Raw genomic sequence first — 15,689 nt, 5'->3', positions numbered from 1 at the left:
AGAAGAAGAAGAAAACCCAGACGACATAGTTACATATAAATAATTTATCGCACCTACTAAACAATATGCTTTTGTGTAAATATTGTGTGAATCCTGAATACAGACACGTCTCACATCATCTACGCAGGACTGAGATTTCACTCATTTACTCATCCCAGGTCTCGTTCTTGTCCATATCGCTGTCATTTCTTCAAAATAATACTGTAATTTATCATCATTAAGGATGAATCACTAAATAATGGTGTATTAAGTATCAAATGGTCCTTCTTCAACTGTGAAATACATACCCAGCTCTCCATTTCTATTCATTCCAGCTTATTAACTTGTTAATAATTCATTGTAGTTACTGATTAATGTGTTTTATGATGGATAACTGAATCATAAACCTGGAGTTGAAGCGATTAACAGTAACGATTAGGAGCATATCATCTGCATAGGATCAGGACCAGGACCTCAGGCTTGTTTATGAGTTCCATAAACTCCTCTTTTTCTTTTCCAGTGTTCACGTCACTGGAGTTCCTTTAAAAGAATTTATATTAGCTTGATGATGACGAACCGAATGAGAAGCACAAAGTTTTACAGTTCAACAGTTTATTGCCGGTGATGTTTAGTAACACTTCAGGTTCATTTTCAATCATAGAAAACTGTGTGCGGTTAAACAAGCGCACACACTGTTTGGCTATTCAGCACACACACACACACACACACACACACACACACACACACACTGATTCTCTCCACCCTTTCCTGAAGTACCTGAATGTACAGAGAGTCTATTGTGCAGGCTGGCGAGGACCAGATAGGCTACACACACACACACACACACACACACACACACACACACTCCTGTCTGTTTCCCCGAGAGTGACAGAAACCATTGCCTCTGATTTTTATTGCTCTGCCAGTGATGCAATGCTTGTCTCTGACTTCTGACATCTGACCCATGACCTGTGACCTCCTGCTGTCATATGACTTCTGGCTCATTACACCCCCCTCCCACCCCCGTACCCTATCCCTGTGTACAGAACAAGAGACCGAAGGCCAAACTCCAGTACTTGATCTGATCCTACAGTGGAGTTTCCCTTTCTCTGGGGGTCAGCTGACTGCCAGGGGGAGGTTTCAGAGGGGACGAGGAGGAGGAGGAGGAGGTGTAGGGAGAGAAGAGAGAAGCTTTTAACATTCTCCTCTGGTATTCTTCATTCCCTCATTCCCCCTCCATCCCACCCTCCTCCCTTCCCTTCATCCCCAGCATGGAGACATGGTTATCAAGGCTCTGTGAGAAAGCACAATATGGGCCAGACAAAGGAGCCAGTCTGAGCTCAATAGGCCACAGTGGATAAAGAGACCAGAGAGGACAGAGAGCCAGAGAGTCCATCAGACACACACACACACACACACACACACACACACACACACACAGTAGCGCTCTAACGGAGTTAATACTGCACCATCACGCTTCATCATGTAGGAAGTTACGCTCTGTGTGTCAGTATCGCAATAATCTCATCATAACATCACAATCATCAGACACCGATTCAATTACACAACCTCGTTAACGTGGATCGGCAGGGAACCAAAAGAAATTCCTGAAGAAGCTGGAAAGGAAGGACCCTCTCTCACCCGGAGGGAGGGAACGAGAACGGAGGAAAGAGGGAAAGAGGTGACAAATGGAGCGCTCTAAAGTCTCTCACTGTGTCTGTGGAATCTAACAGTTTGGTCAGGAAATGTCCGGTCTGTTTTCCTTAAATTAAAAAAAAAAATCTGGGAATGTTGATGAAATAATAATAATAATAATAATAATAATAATAATAATAATAATTATTATTATTATTATTATTATTATTCATTATAAATCACAGCATTTACACATTCTGGAATTTTACAGGTTAAAGCTTGGAAATCGTTTTTCCTTTTCTTTTTCCCTCAGATTAAAAACCTATTTGGAAAAGCTTTATTAAGAATTCTTAATAACAACTTGCACACATTGACTCGTCACATTTATTTTTAAAATGCTCAAAAATGATAGACTGACACATTACTAAAAATATAATAATAAAAAATGGCTCACGCCGTGCCACACTGTGTGGCCAAAATGAAAAATAAATAATGGTTTATTCAAATAATTAGATGGTCATGTAATTACCAAAAAAAAAAAAAAAAAAACAAAAAACAAAGAAACAAAAAAACAGAAGTCACTCGTTGGCAAGTTGCTGCTTAAGAAACTTCTGTAGGTAATTAAGTAGGTAATAAGCTAGTTATTAACTTTTACATAAAAAATATAATATCAATAACAATATCAGTATCAATAATAGCTGCCATGTTTTGCTTTTCCGAATTGCTGAATAATTATCGCTCGTCACTCCAGCAGGTAAACATTAACTCAGACTGCTCAGGAGTCGCAAATTATTTAGTCTTGAATTAAACATCATGGGAAAAAAGTCCTGTTTATTATAGTGTTATGAACAGAAGTGAAGCGGACTTACAGAGACGCAGCCATCGGGACAGAAGAGATGAGCGGACGAGCGCTCACACACACAGACACGCGTTCACGCTGCTGCTAAACACACTGAGGAACACGGCGCTGTCGCTCGTGCGCGTGCTAAACACCGACACTTCATCAACACGCACACACACACACACACACACACACACACACACATATCCAGTGCACACTCCTTCACCACTGATGGAGTGCATTACTCGAAAGCAGAACTGAAGAGCATCCAGTGTCCTCTCTCTCTCTCTCTCTCCCTCTCTCTAAGTCATTGTAATCCCTACTTTTATCTCCACACCCTCTGCTTTTCGGTGTAATCCTTTACATTTTTAATTCCTCATAGCTGTTGTTATCTCTCTCTCTCTCTCTCTCTCTCTCTCTAACTCCCCCTCTGCTCTTCATTGCTGGATGAATGATTTATTAAAAACACATTTTACCCGTCATACAAATGTGTTCCTAATTCAGGGATAAAAACCTGCCGAGTTTATCTGCGAACAAAAGATTAGTTGCATCTGGCAAAACAGTGCCGTTTTGCTAATGCAATAAAAATGTGCAGTGTGGTGCTAAAAATGTGCCGAGCATTAAAACAGGGGGATTTGATTAATTAATTATTTATTTATTTACTTACTTATTTTAAATATACATATACAAAATATAATCATTATTCCAATATCAACCCAAGGCACTTGGAAAGACTTAGACGATGCAGAAAAGTAGGTGAGAGCGATTTGGCATGACGAGACAGAAGGCCAGCAATCACACACACGCACGCACACACACACGCACGCACGCACACGCACGCACGCATCTGGGGGCAATAAATAGAAAAACGGCGGCAAGAATAAACAGGACCCAGCAGGGACTTGCATGAGTGTGTTAGATTTCAATGAGTGTACGAATTTAAAAAAAAGAAGATAAAAACAGAGACACTAAGCAAAAAAAAAGTTCAAAAGAATTAAAAGATGTTCCATGTGGCATCTAAAGTGTTTCTTCTTATCTGTCCAAATTAATGAATGTGTCACAAGTTCAGAAGTGAAAAAAAAAGCAGAAGGATAAAAACAGAAAGTGAGAGAAAAAGAGATGCAGGAAAGGAGTTTACTGAGAAATCATTATCAAACACCATCTCTCTCTCTCTCTATCTATCTCTATCTCTCTCTCTCTCTCTCTCTCTCACACACACACACACACACACACACACTCTTAATAGAGGTCAATAAGACATACTAATACTCTAGTCCATGTGCTGTGTGTACAAAGTGAAAAAGAGAAAAGAGGGATAAAAAGAGGAGAAGAGGAAAAGAAAAAAACCCTCGTCATTTCAATCACAATCACATCACAGAGTCAACATAGAACTCTGGAGTTCCAATCATACGTCTATAGAACACTATGGAGTTATCTAGAGTTCCATTAAAACACTGTACACTTCTGCAGAGTTCCATTAGAGCACTGTAGAGTTATGTAGAGTTCCATTAGAGCACTGTAGAGTTATGTAGAGTTCCATTAGAGCACTGTAGAGTTATGTAGAGTTCCATTAGAGCACTGTAGAGTTCTCTACAGTTCCATTAAAACATTATAGAGTTCTGTAGAGTTCCATTAAAGCACTGTAGAGTTCTCTACAGTTCCATTAAAACATTATAGAGTTCTGTAGAGTTCCATTAGAGCACTGTAGAGTTCTGTAGAGTTCCATTAGAGCACTGTAGAGTTCTGTAGAGTTCTATTACAGCACTGTAGAGTTCTGTAGAGTTCCATTAAAACATTATAGAGTTCTGTAGAGTTCCATTAGAGCACTGTAGAGTTCTGTTGAGTTCCATTAGAGCACTGTAGAGTTCTGTAGAGTTCTATTACAGCACTGTAGAGTTCTCTACAGTTCCATTAAAACATTATAGAGTTCTGTAGAGTTCCATTACAGCACTGTAGAGTTCTCTACAGTTCCATTAAAACATTATAGAGTTCTGTAGAGTTCCAATAGAGCACTGTAGAGTTCTCTACAGTTCCATTAAAACATTATAGAGTTCTGTAGAGTTCCATTACAGCACTGTAGAGTTCTCTACAGTTCCATTAAAACATTATAGAGTTCTGTAGAGTTCCATTACAGCACTGTAGAGTTCTCTACAGTTCCATTAAAACATTATAGAGTTCTGTAGAGTTCCAATAGAGCACTATAAGATTCACCAGAGTTCTAGTACAGCACTATGGATTTATCTAGAGTTCCATCAGAGTATGATAGAGTTCTCCAGCATTCAATTAAACCATTACAGAGTTCTCTAGAGTTCCATTAGGGCACTATGGATATATCTAGAGTTACATGACAGCAATGTAGAATTCTCCAGTGTTCTATTAGAGCACTACAGAGTTCAGTAGAGTTCCATGACAGCATTGTAGAGTTCCCTAGAGTTCCATTAAAACACTACGGAGTTCTCTGGAGTTCCATTAGAGCATTGTAGAATTCTCTGGAGAGCCAACAAATTACTAGGAGGTCCATTAGAGTGCTTCAAAGACTTCATGAGAATACTGTAGAGTTCTGTGAAAACTATAGAGTTCCACTAGAGCATTGCAGAGTTGTTTAGAGTTCCACAGAGACACTATAGATGACCATTAGAGCACCACATGGTCCTACAGACTTCCACTAGAACATCACAGACTGCCAAATGAGCACTATAGAGTTCCATTAGAACACCAAAGAGTTCTATACAACCACTACAGAGTTACTTTAGAACACTACAGAGCTCTGTTAGAACACTACAAAGTTCCGTGAGAACACTACAGAATTTCATTAGAAGACTAGAGACTTCCATTAGAGCAATACAGAGTTCTGTAGAAGAATACAAAGTTCCTCAGAACCTTAACTTCCTTCTGAGATGCACTGCTTTACTGTGAGAGAGAGAGAGAGAGAGAGAGAGAGAGAGAGAGAGAGAGAGAAGGGGTTTCTCTTGGTCACTATGTTTACTGCAGCTGGACATGTGCGCGCGCGCACACACACACACACACACACACACATGAACTTTTCTTTCCTCAGTCCACCACAAACAGTTACATCAAGCAGCAACACAAAGTCCACAAATAACAAGTCTCTCTCACACACACACACACACCATCACACCATCACACACACCATCACACCAAATGACACACACTCCTCCAGGCACAGACACTCTTCTCGCACCAAGTCTCTCTCGTTCTCCTCTCTCTCTGTCCCAAGGTTCCTCAGTTCCTCTGTACGACTGTCCTGAAACAGAGCCTGTGTGTGTGTGTGTGTGTGTGTGTGTGTGTGTGTGTGTGTGTGTGTACGTACCTGTTAAACTCCTGAGGTATCTCAGGCTCTGTGAGCATGCTGGAACACGGGGGGTTTCACACCACAAGGATCCTTCCACAACAACAACAACAACAACATACACACATCCAGGAAGACCCCCCCCCACACACACACCCACCCACACACACACACACACACACACCCACCCGCTGCACTACGCTCGGACGCTCGCTCACACACACCCCGCCGTACTGATCCTCTAACCTCTCACACAGCCGAGACGGCTTCTGCCTCTGTGTGTGAGTCTGTGTCCGTCACGCGCACACACACTCACCCAGCAACCTCACACTCCCTCCCTCCTTCCTTTACTCCCTCCCTCCTTCCTTTACTCCCTCCTCCTCGCTCTGTCTCTCCTCCCCTTAGTCCCCAGCTCAGAGCTGCTCCACCAGGCCTTAAAGGGCCAGTACACACACACACACACACACACGACTATATATACAAGCACCACAACTACCTATCTTCTGTCTTCTGTCCTCTCTCTCTCTCTCTCTCTCTCTCAGAGCAGAAATCTAGATTTTTTATTTATTCATTTTAAAAAAATACAATAAAAACTTGAAAATATTTTATTTATTTATAATTCATTCCCAGAAATGATCTTTTAACAGAAGTAACACGCTGTGGCAGCGGGGGTGTGGTCAAGCGTCGGTCTGTGACCACAGGGCGGAGTCAGGGAAGGTAAGTGGCAGAATCACTACACCTGATGTCAATTAACCTGTGTTTGTGTGTCTTCCCAGCAACCACGCCCGATATAAGGAGAGAGAGAGCAGAGGAAGAGGGCTCTCTCTCCCCAACCAGATGACTTGTGGGTGTGTATGTGTGTGAATGCGTGTGGCTGGGAGAGTGTGTTTGCTACTGAAAAGTGCAAATAAAGAGTTTTTGGAAACTCAGTTCTGGCCTGCCATACTTCTGTGCTCCACCCACCCACACAAAGTTCTAAAGTGGTGCTGAAACCCGGGATCGGAGCACAGAGGAGAACAGCCCCATGGAGTCCTCCCCCTTCGTAGACCTGATCCACGCCCTCGCCACGGCCCAACAAAGCCAGCACCAGGTGCTGCTCGCCCTCCGAAAGGAGCAAGAACAACGGTTCGAGGCCCTGGTGCTGGCACAACAGGAAGATCGTCAGGCGTTCCAGCACCTCTTCGCGTCGGTGGGGTCCACCACCTCCACCGCCGCGGGCTCACCCCACCTCACCCTAATGAAGATGGGCCCACACGACAACCCCGAGGCCTTCCTCACACTATTCGAACAAGCAGCCGAGGCCTCGGGCTGGCTGGTGGAACAACGCGCGGCGCGCCTCCTCCCCCTTCTAACGGGCGAGGCACAGCTGGCCGCGCTACAGCTCCCTGCCGACAGCCGGCTGGTCTACGTGGACCTGCACCGGGCCGTCCTCCAGCGTGTGGGGTGCACCCCCGAACAACAACGCCAGCGTTTTCACGCTCTATGCCTAGAGGAGGTCGGCCGGCCATTCGCGTTTGGCCAGCAATTCCGGGACACCTGCCGGCGGTGGCTGAGGGCTGACAACCGCGATGCCGAGAGAATCATCGATCTGGTGGCACTGGAGCAGTTCATCATCCGGCTTCCTGAAGAAACAGCGGAGTGGGTCCAGTGCCATCGCCCGGCGTCGCTGGATCAGGTCATTGACTTGGCGGAGGATCATTTGGCGGCTGTTCCCACGGCAGGACAACAGATCTCCTCTTCTCCTCTCTCCTCTCTCTCTCTTTCCCCCTCCCCTTCTGTGTCTCATCCTCGCCCCCTTCCCCCACCACAGAGGCGGGGTCCGGCTCCACCCCAGCTGGCCCACCGCACCTGCGGTGACCTCCCGTTTCCCACTTCTGTGTCTGTCCCCCCTCCCAGGTGAGTGAGCCCCAGAGCGCCGGTGCACAGAGAATGCCCGGGCTGGTTTGCTGGTGCTGCGGGGAGCCGGGGCACCTCCAGCATCAGTACTCGGTAATGGAGGTGGGCGTGGGTGGGTGGAGCACAGAAGTACAGCAGGCCAGAACTGAGTTTCCAAAAACTCTTTATTTCCACTTTTCAGTAGCAAACACACTCTCCCAGCCACACGCATTCACACACACACAAGTCATCTGGTTGGGGAGAGAGAGCCCTCTTCCTCTGCTCTCTCTCTCTCCTTATATCGGGCGTGGTTGCTGGGAAGACACACAAACACAGGTTAATTGACATCAGGTGTAGTGATTCTGCCACTTACCTTCCCTGACTCCGCCCTCTGGTCACAGACCGATGCTTGACCACGCCCCCGCTGCCACACACTAACTAGCAAGCTGTGTGTGTGCCAAAGACAGTTGAAGAGAAAAAGCTTCTCTGTTTTTAGCCATCCTGGAAATTTAGGGTCATGTCTTTAGCTTTAGTTTGGTAGGTTCAGGTTTGATGAGAGTGATGATAATGGACGTATCTGAGATGGTGTAGGATGTCTTTGAAATTTCTTCATCCACTTTCTCAAGACATAAGGAACAACACATAACATGTTCCATGCCGCAGTGGTGTGATGCAGCATGATGCAAAGCAGATTATTTTCGTATGGATATACACGTGCACAGCCTGGAGTGTGTTATTCCGCTGATATCACAGCAATTTGCCAACGATTGTGATGTTTTCTTTATTAATGATTGAAACATCACATGATTTAATTGTTATGATTTAATGCTGTGGAGCATTCATGAGACAAGTTAAAGCCAATTTCTACTTCTGTGAAGAATATACACCATAGGTATGGCATAGCTGTATACGCTACACTGTACCCTACATTTGCTCTACACCATACCCTACACTGTACCCTACACCATGACCTAGGCCATATCCTACATAGGAAACTTCCGCAATACCCTACACCATAACCTATGCCATACTTACACCATGACCGAGATTGTATACTACACAGCAAACTTCGATGAGACAAGTTAAGACCAATTTCTACTTCTGTGTAGAATATACACCATAGGTAGGACATAGCTGCATACCCTACACTGTACCCTACACTGTAACGTATGCCATACCTTACACCATACCCTAAACTGTACCTTACACTGTACCCCACACTGTATCCTACACCATACTCTACACCCTACCCTACACTGTACCTTACACCGTACCCTACACAGTACCCTACACCATACCCTACACCCTACACCGTACCCTAGACTGTACCCTACACTGTACCCTATGCCATACCCTACACCCTACACTACACTGTACCTTACACCATACCCTACACCCTACCCTACACTGTACCTTACACTGTACCTTATGCCATAACCTACACTACACTGTACCTTACACCATACCCTACACCCTACCCTACACTGTACCTTACACTGTACCTTATGCCATAACCTACACTACACTGTACCTTACACTGTGCCCTACACTCTACCCTATGCCATACCTTACACCATAGCCTATGCCATACCCTACACCCTACCCTACACTATACCCTACACTGTACCCTAAATGTGCCCTATACCATACCCTACCCTACACTGTACCTTGCACTGTATCCTACACTGCACCCTACACTGTACCCTACACCATACCCTACACCCTACCCTACACTGTACCCTACACTGTACCCTATGCCATACCCTACACCCTACACTACACTGTACCTTACACTATACCCTACACTGTACCCTATGCCATACCCTACACCATACCCTATACTGTACCCTATGCCATACCCTACACCCTACCCTACACTGTACCCTACACTGTACCCTATGCCATACCCTACACCCTACACTACACTGTACCTTACACCATACCCTACACTGTACCCTATGCCATACCCTACACCATACCCTATACTGTACCCTATGCCATACCCTAAATGTGCCTTACACCCTACCCTACACCCTACCCTACACTCTACCTTACACTGTACCCTATGCCATACCCTACACCATACCCTATACTGTACCCTATGCCATACCCTAAATGTGCCTTACACCCTACCCTACACCCTACCCTACACTCTACCTTACACTGTACCCTACACTGTATCCTACGCCATACTCTACACCCTACCCTACACTGTACCCTATGCCACATCCTACACTGCACCTTACACCTTGCCCTACACAATACCCTACAGTGTACCCTACAGTATACCCTGTGCCATACCCTATGCCATACCCTATACTGTACCTTACACTGTACCCTAAACTGTACCCAATGCCATACACTACACTGTACCCTATGTCATACACTACACTGTACCCTACACTGTACCCTATTCCATGCCTTATACTGGTATGCTGTCCTGGGATCGAGATGCTGAACCTCTTCTGCTCCTCGGACCTGCCTGATCCATCCTGCTGCCCTGTGTCTGGTTGGAGTCTCATGACATCGCTCCTTTGGAGGACGGCCCCATGTGGACAGTTGAAAGTCACACCTGGAGGACGCTCTGGACACTTACAATAATGCTTTTATGGCTGAGGACTACAGTTGACTTGCTAACTTTAGGACTGCAGTTGTCATGAACAGTTTTGCACTTAAGTTTCCATCAATGAAGAGTTTATAACATCAACAAAACTGACTTCATGTTAAAACTGTTAATGTTATAGTCATGTTGTCTGGGGATAGATTAGGGATAAAATTATGCCATAGCCTACACTGTACCCTATGCCATACCCTACATCGTACCCTATGCCATACCCAACACTGTACCCTACACTGTATCTTACACTGTACCCTACACCATACCCTACACTGTACCCTACACTGTACCCTACGTCATACCATACACTGTACCCTATGCCATACCCTACACTGTACCCTACACCATACCCTACACTGTACCCTACACTGTACCCTACGCCATACCATACACTGTACCCTATACCATACCCTACACTGTACTCTATGCCATAACGTGACATGCACCTCCCCAGAAATGTAATGACATGTTGTGGCAATAACACAGACCACAACAACTAGTCTGCTTGGTAGCATCGCATATGCCTACCCTATGACATAACCTGTGCCATACTCAACACAGTAAACTACACCATACCCTGTGCCATAACTTACACCATACCCGTTGTCATACCATACACTGTACCCTATGCCCTAACCTATACCATACCCTACACTGTACCCTCCCCCCTACCCTACACAATACCCTATACCATACCCTACACTGTACCCTCCCCCCTACCCTACACAATACCCTATACCATACCCTACACTGTACCCTCCCCCCTACCCTACACAATACCCTATACCATACCCTACACTGTACCCTCCCCCCTACCCTACACAATACCCTATACCATACCCTACACTGCAGTAATCTGATGTACACCTCCCCAGAAATGTAGCTACTACATGTCGTAACACTAATGCAGACCATAACAACTGTGATTGGTCTGCTTGTTAGGATCACAATTCCTCCTACACATTTCTCGATGATTCTTTTTCTTCACGAAAATCAGAATTCTACGATATTGTGTGATGAAGTGTGAAGCTCTATAGTGGCTGTAATTCATTATAACAGCCAGTTTAATCTTGCAGGATCACACGCTTTTCCATCATTTTATTCGAACAGACTCCCAATAAACACAGTGTCTGTGGTGTAAACCAGAACAACTCAGTAACAATAATAAAACATCTGTCACTTTTTGAGAGAACTGAGACTGAAAGAATAATGGATTCAATCACTAGTTACACTGAAATGTTTTGAACAGCTCATATTGCTGAATACAGACGAGTCAAAACACTTCAGAAATGCTTTCAATGACAATTAATTTGGTTTATAACCAATTAATCATGCAAGGCTTCTTTTCTCCTCAGTAAAATTGTTTCAAAACAACACTTCATTTGTTTATGTTCTGTTTAGTATTCCTACAGTGAAACACGGAACTCACATTGTTGGATTTTTTTTTTCCACTGTTCTTTGATGTCAGTCTGATGTGTTTGACATGACAGCGCCTCCTAGAGGACACGCTCACCTTACGTGCGAGTTTAACAACAACAACACCAACAAAAATACTTATAAAATGCTCATAGCGAAAGAGTTCCGAGTGCTAAATATAAATATACAAGATGTAAATACATATGAATGGGCAACAAGAGATACTCATATGAAGTTCTAAATAGATGAATCTTATGTTTTGAATTGAATAGCTGAACCTTCCTGCGACCCTGCACAGGATAAGTGGTTACAGATAATAAATGAATGAATGAATGAATGAATAGATGAACCTTGAAAGTTTTGAGTTTAAATACTTTATCCATCAGAGTCATACCTACGGCCTAGATTCTACGCAGAAGTATAAACCAGCTTTTAGTTCCTGTGATCACTAATGCTACAGCCATGATAAACTGTTGTTCTCTCAGCAGCATCTCCTTCTATCTCCATCTCTCTTGAAAAAAATGCAGTTTGTCATTTTACTGGGAAACTGGAAAAAGCATAAAATCCTTGTTCCTGAAGACTTTGCTGTGCTGGAAAACTTGACTGTCACAAAGCACCATGACTGTTACAAAGCACTGACACCTGAGACTCTTCCAATAAATGTCAAATAAATACTAAAAATAACTTCACCATACCAAACAATTATATTTTTTCTTTGTTAAACAAAACTATCTGTTTATTATTAGTTTTATACCATATGGAGCATGCACATAATCCAAATAATCCACATAACGCACACCTTCTGACCAATCAGATCCGAGAATTCAACCGTGCCCTGGTATAATGCTTTAATTTTTTTATTTTTTTAACAAGCCATTGTCTCAGACACTTTTGTTCTTTAATTTATTTGCACATTTAACCCTTTATTCTTTAACAGTAGTCACTATTCAGGGTTGTGTCTTAGGCTGTACTGCTCTCAGGTATTGGGATGTGGAACATATCTGACCCGGTGGATGACATCTGGGTTTGAAATTTCCTGCCAAGTTGAACTTGGCAGCTCTGACTGACATGAATTATACTTATTTAGAGACTATTTTTTTAAAACCAAAAATCAACCAAAATCCTACACACTGTAACTTCAACAGTTCAACAGACGACCTTTTAAAACTTTAACATCTAGAGCGACTCTTCATTCCACATCTAACAATCCAAAGAAAAGGCTGACACGAGCAAGCGAATGAGCTGTGCTTAAATGTAAATAGTGATGAATATCTTCTTTAAGCCGCATGCGTTCCCCACCCCAACCACACACACACACACACACACACACACACACACACACACACACACACCTGAGAAATGAGAGGCTTTGTGCTTTCTGAGCGCAGGTTACACACTGCCCTTAATGCTGTCACTCATTATTAAGAGTTTAGTGAACAGGCATTTAGAGAGAGAGAGAGAGAGAGAGAGAGAGCTGCTATTGTTCTGCGCAGTGAAAAGCTGCCTGACAGATTGAAATACAGCAGCAAACCTTTCACACTGAACTTTAAACAGAGTGTCAGTCTTTCTCAACCAAAGCACGCACACACACACACACACACACACACACACACACTCCAGTCACACTGCTGTCAGACTGTTTGTGTTTGCGCTGGTTCAGGATCCCACATTCAGAATGTACACACACAGGGTCGAGTTTGTGAAATGTTTGTGTTCTGTGTAGATTTCATTTAGAACAAAGATGCATTGTGTGTGTGTGTGTGTGTGTGTGTGTGTGTGTGTGTGTGTGTGTGTGTGTGTTTTGTCTCAGTGATTCATAATCACAAATAGCAAAATAATGTACAAGATATTAATAGCAGTGACATCATTTCAAAAGTTTGTATGCCCCATTTCTAAATACAACACTGACAAAACTTTTCTTTTTCTTTCTATTTATGTTCTATTACTATTTATTTGTGGATTAAACTATTTTTCCTTACATTTCTAAATTTTGGCAGAAAAAAATGTAAAATAGAGATACAGTGTACTCTGAACAGGTTTCAAGGGTGTGTGTGTGTGTGGGGGGGGGGGGGGGGGGGTTTACAAACTTTTGCATTTCTGAAAAGCCTATCTCTCATTATTCTGCATTATTATTTACTTAACTGATATTTTATTTCTCAAATCTGTTAAAAGAAATTAATCTGATTCAGAGATGGAGTTCCGACCTGATCCTAATCCCCAATCCTAATCCTGATCGTGATCTCAGAAGCCTCTGTGATAACGCTAATCAGAGGTCCTGATAAAGGTGACGTTACGCTGTTGCGTTATTCTGTCCAAAGTGCTTTGCACAAAGAGAGAGACACATGTTGTGACACAGGTGCTGGCAGGAAATTCATACATTTCAGAATCAGAATAAATCCTGCTGGTACACGGCTTTCAGAGGAGCGACGGAACAAAACACACACACACACACACACACACACACAGACTGCACATTAATTAACTTTTCTAAAGCAGCGTGTGTCTGTAGTTAAATGCTTTTCCGCAATCCTCAGAGTCAAGGCTGTAGGCAGGCAAAAGAGAGATGATGAAAGGAGAAAAAGGAGTGTGGAGTTAACATGAACAACTGCCACTGAGAGAGAGAGAGAGAGAGAGAGAGAGAGAGAGCAGTACTGGGAGAACAACATACATGTACCAAACCTGAATTCAAGGCCACACTCTCAGAGGACAGAACGGAGCAGTTTAACAACATCAACAAAAATGAGCTTGTTCTCAGTGAGAGTGCAAAACTGGGGAAAGGTGTGGACAAGCAAGCATGCAAGGTCCATATAGTACCGGCATACTGGGTTAACCACTGTCTCACACACACACACACACACACACACACACACACACACACACACACACACACACGCACACAATGGCCCCCTTCAGCAGATGCGTAGTGTCCGAACCCCTTCACTTCACAGCTGTACTGCATTAGAGGCCCTAAGAGCCGAGGGTCTCACACAGCCAGCCAGTAAACAATCCCCTTCCCCTATTACTCACACACACACACACACACACGCGCGCGCGCGTACACTTTTCTGAATCATCATTGTGGCTCAAACATCAATTCATTTCAAAACAGGAACATAAACATCATATTCCTGATGATGTCCCACAGATAAACTTCATATTTCACCCTGAATATATTTTCATTGTTGATTGATATTAAAATTATATTTTTTATTATTAATAGTAATTCATTTGCACTAACAGCACTGGAGCAAATTGTTACTCTCACTCATGATCTTTCAACTTTATTATTATTATTATTATTATTATTATTATTATAGTAATGTTTTTTAGGATGCTACTTCTGTCATTCTGTCATGCTCCGCCCCGGACATCCACTCTGGAGATTACAGATCTCTCACGCCAGCGCCAATCTGGATCCAGGACGGGAATTCCATCTCACCTGTATTCACTTCCTGGTTTTCACCGCTGCTTATAAATACGCCGTTCTCAGACTTTGACTTCGCCAGAACGTCTCGTTTGCTACTCTAGCCATTTCTGTGCCTTTTTGCGTCTCATGGTTTTTGCTCTAGCTGTTTTTCTGGTTTATGGTTTTTTGCACTAAGGTTTATTCTTGTTCATGGTTTTTTGCACTAGCCCTTACCTGTCTCGTGTTTTTGTCAAGTTTTGTCTCTTTTTTTCTGGACTATTTTTGCTATTTGTTTGTTGTCCTGTTTGTTTACCTTTTTGCCATGCCCTTTCCCCCTGGATTAAATCACCTTATTTATTGGATAACTGTCTGTATTCTGCTTTTGGATCCTATCTCACTACACCTCCACCACCCCTAACAGTATGTACTGGCCAACATGGATCCAGCAGAACTCATCTGTCTGAGAACGGCCATCCAGCAGCAAGGGACTCTCCTCGGGACCCATCAACAAGACCTCCAGCAGATCACCCAGAACCTCATCACCCTGTCCAACTCACTCGACCTCCTCACCACATAGATGCAGCACTATCAAGCCTTGCCTACCCCTGCC

General features: G+C 43.5%; 1 protein-coding gene across 9 annotated transcripts in view; it reads right to left on the bottom strand.

Annotated features, from left to right (window-relative positions):
• The window catches only part of sox5 (SRY-box transcription factor 5), a 524,923-nt gene that overhangs the window by 165,677 nt on the left and 343,557 nt on the right, over positions 1–15,689 (bottom strand). For 3 of the 9 annotated variants that reach the window (XM_060903475.1, XM_060903476.1, XM_060903478.1), the window contains exon 1: positions 5,787–5,990. The exons of 2 other annotated variants lie outside the window; for them this stretch is intronic. In XM_060903475.1, the coding sequence (XP_060759458.1) occupies positions 5,787–5,824 (38 nt within the window). In that variant the 5' untranslated portion in view covers positions 5,825–5,990. Of the gene's footprint in view, positions 1–5,786; positions 5,992–15,689 lie in introns of those variants that run through there. 4 more of the 9 variants (XM_060903483.1, XM_060903477.1, XM_060903481.1 and 1 more) reach the window with 2 other exon arrangements.

Source organism: Neoarius graeffei, chromosome 21 (assembly GCF_027579695.1).
Source record: "Neoarius graeffei isolate fNeoGra1 chromosome 21, fNeoGra1.pri, whole genome shotgun sequence".
Lineage (NCBI taxonomy): Eukaryota > Metazoa > Chordata > Actinopteri > Siluriformes > Ariidae > Neoarius > Neoarius graeffei.
Note: the sequence above shows the minus strand (reverse complement) of the source record. Positions and strands in the feature narration are given on the sequence as shown.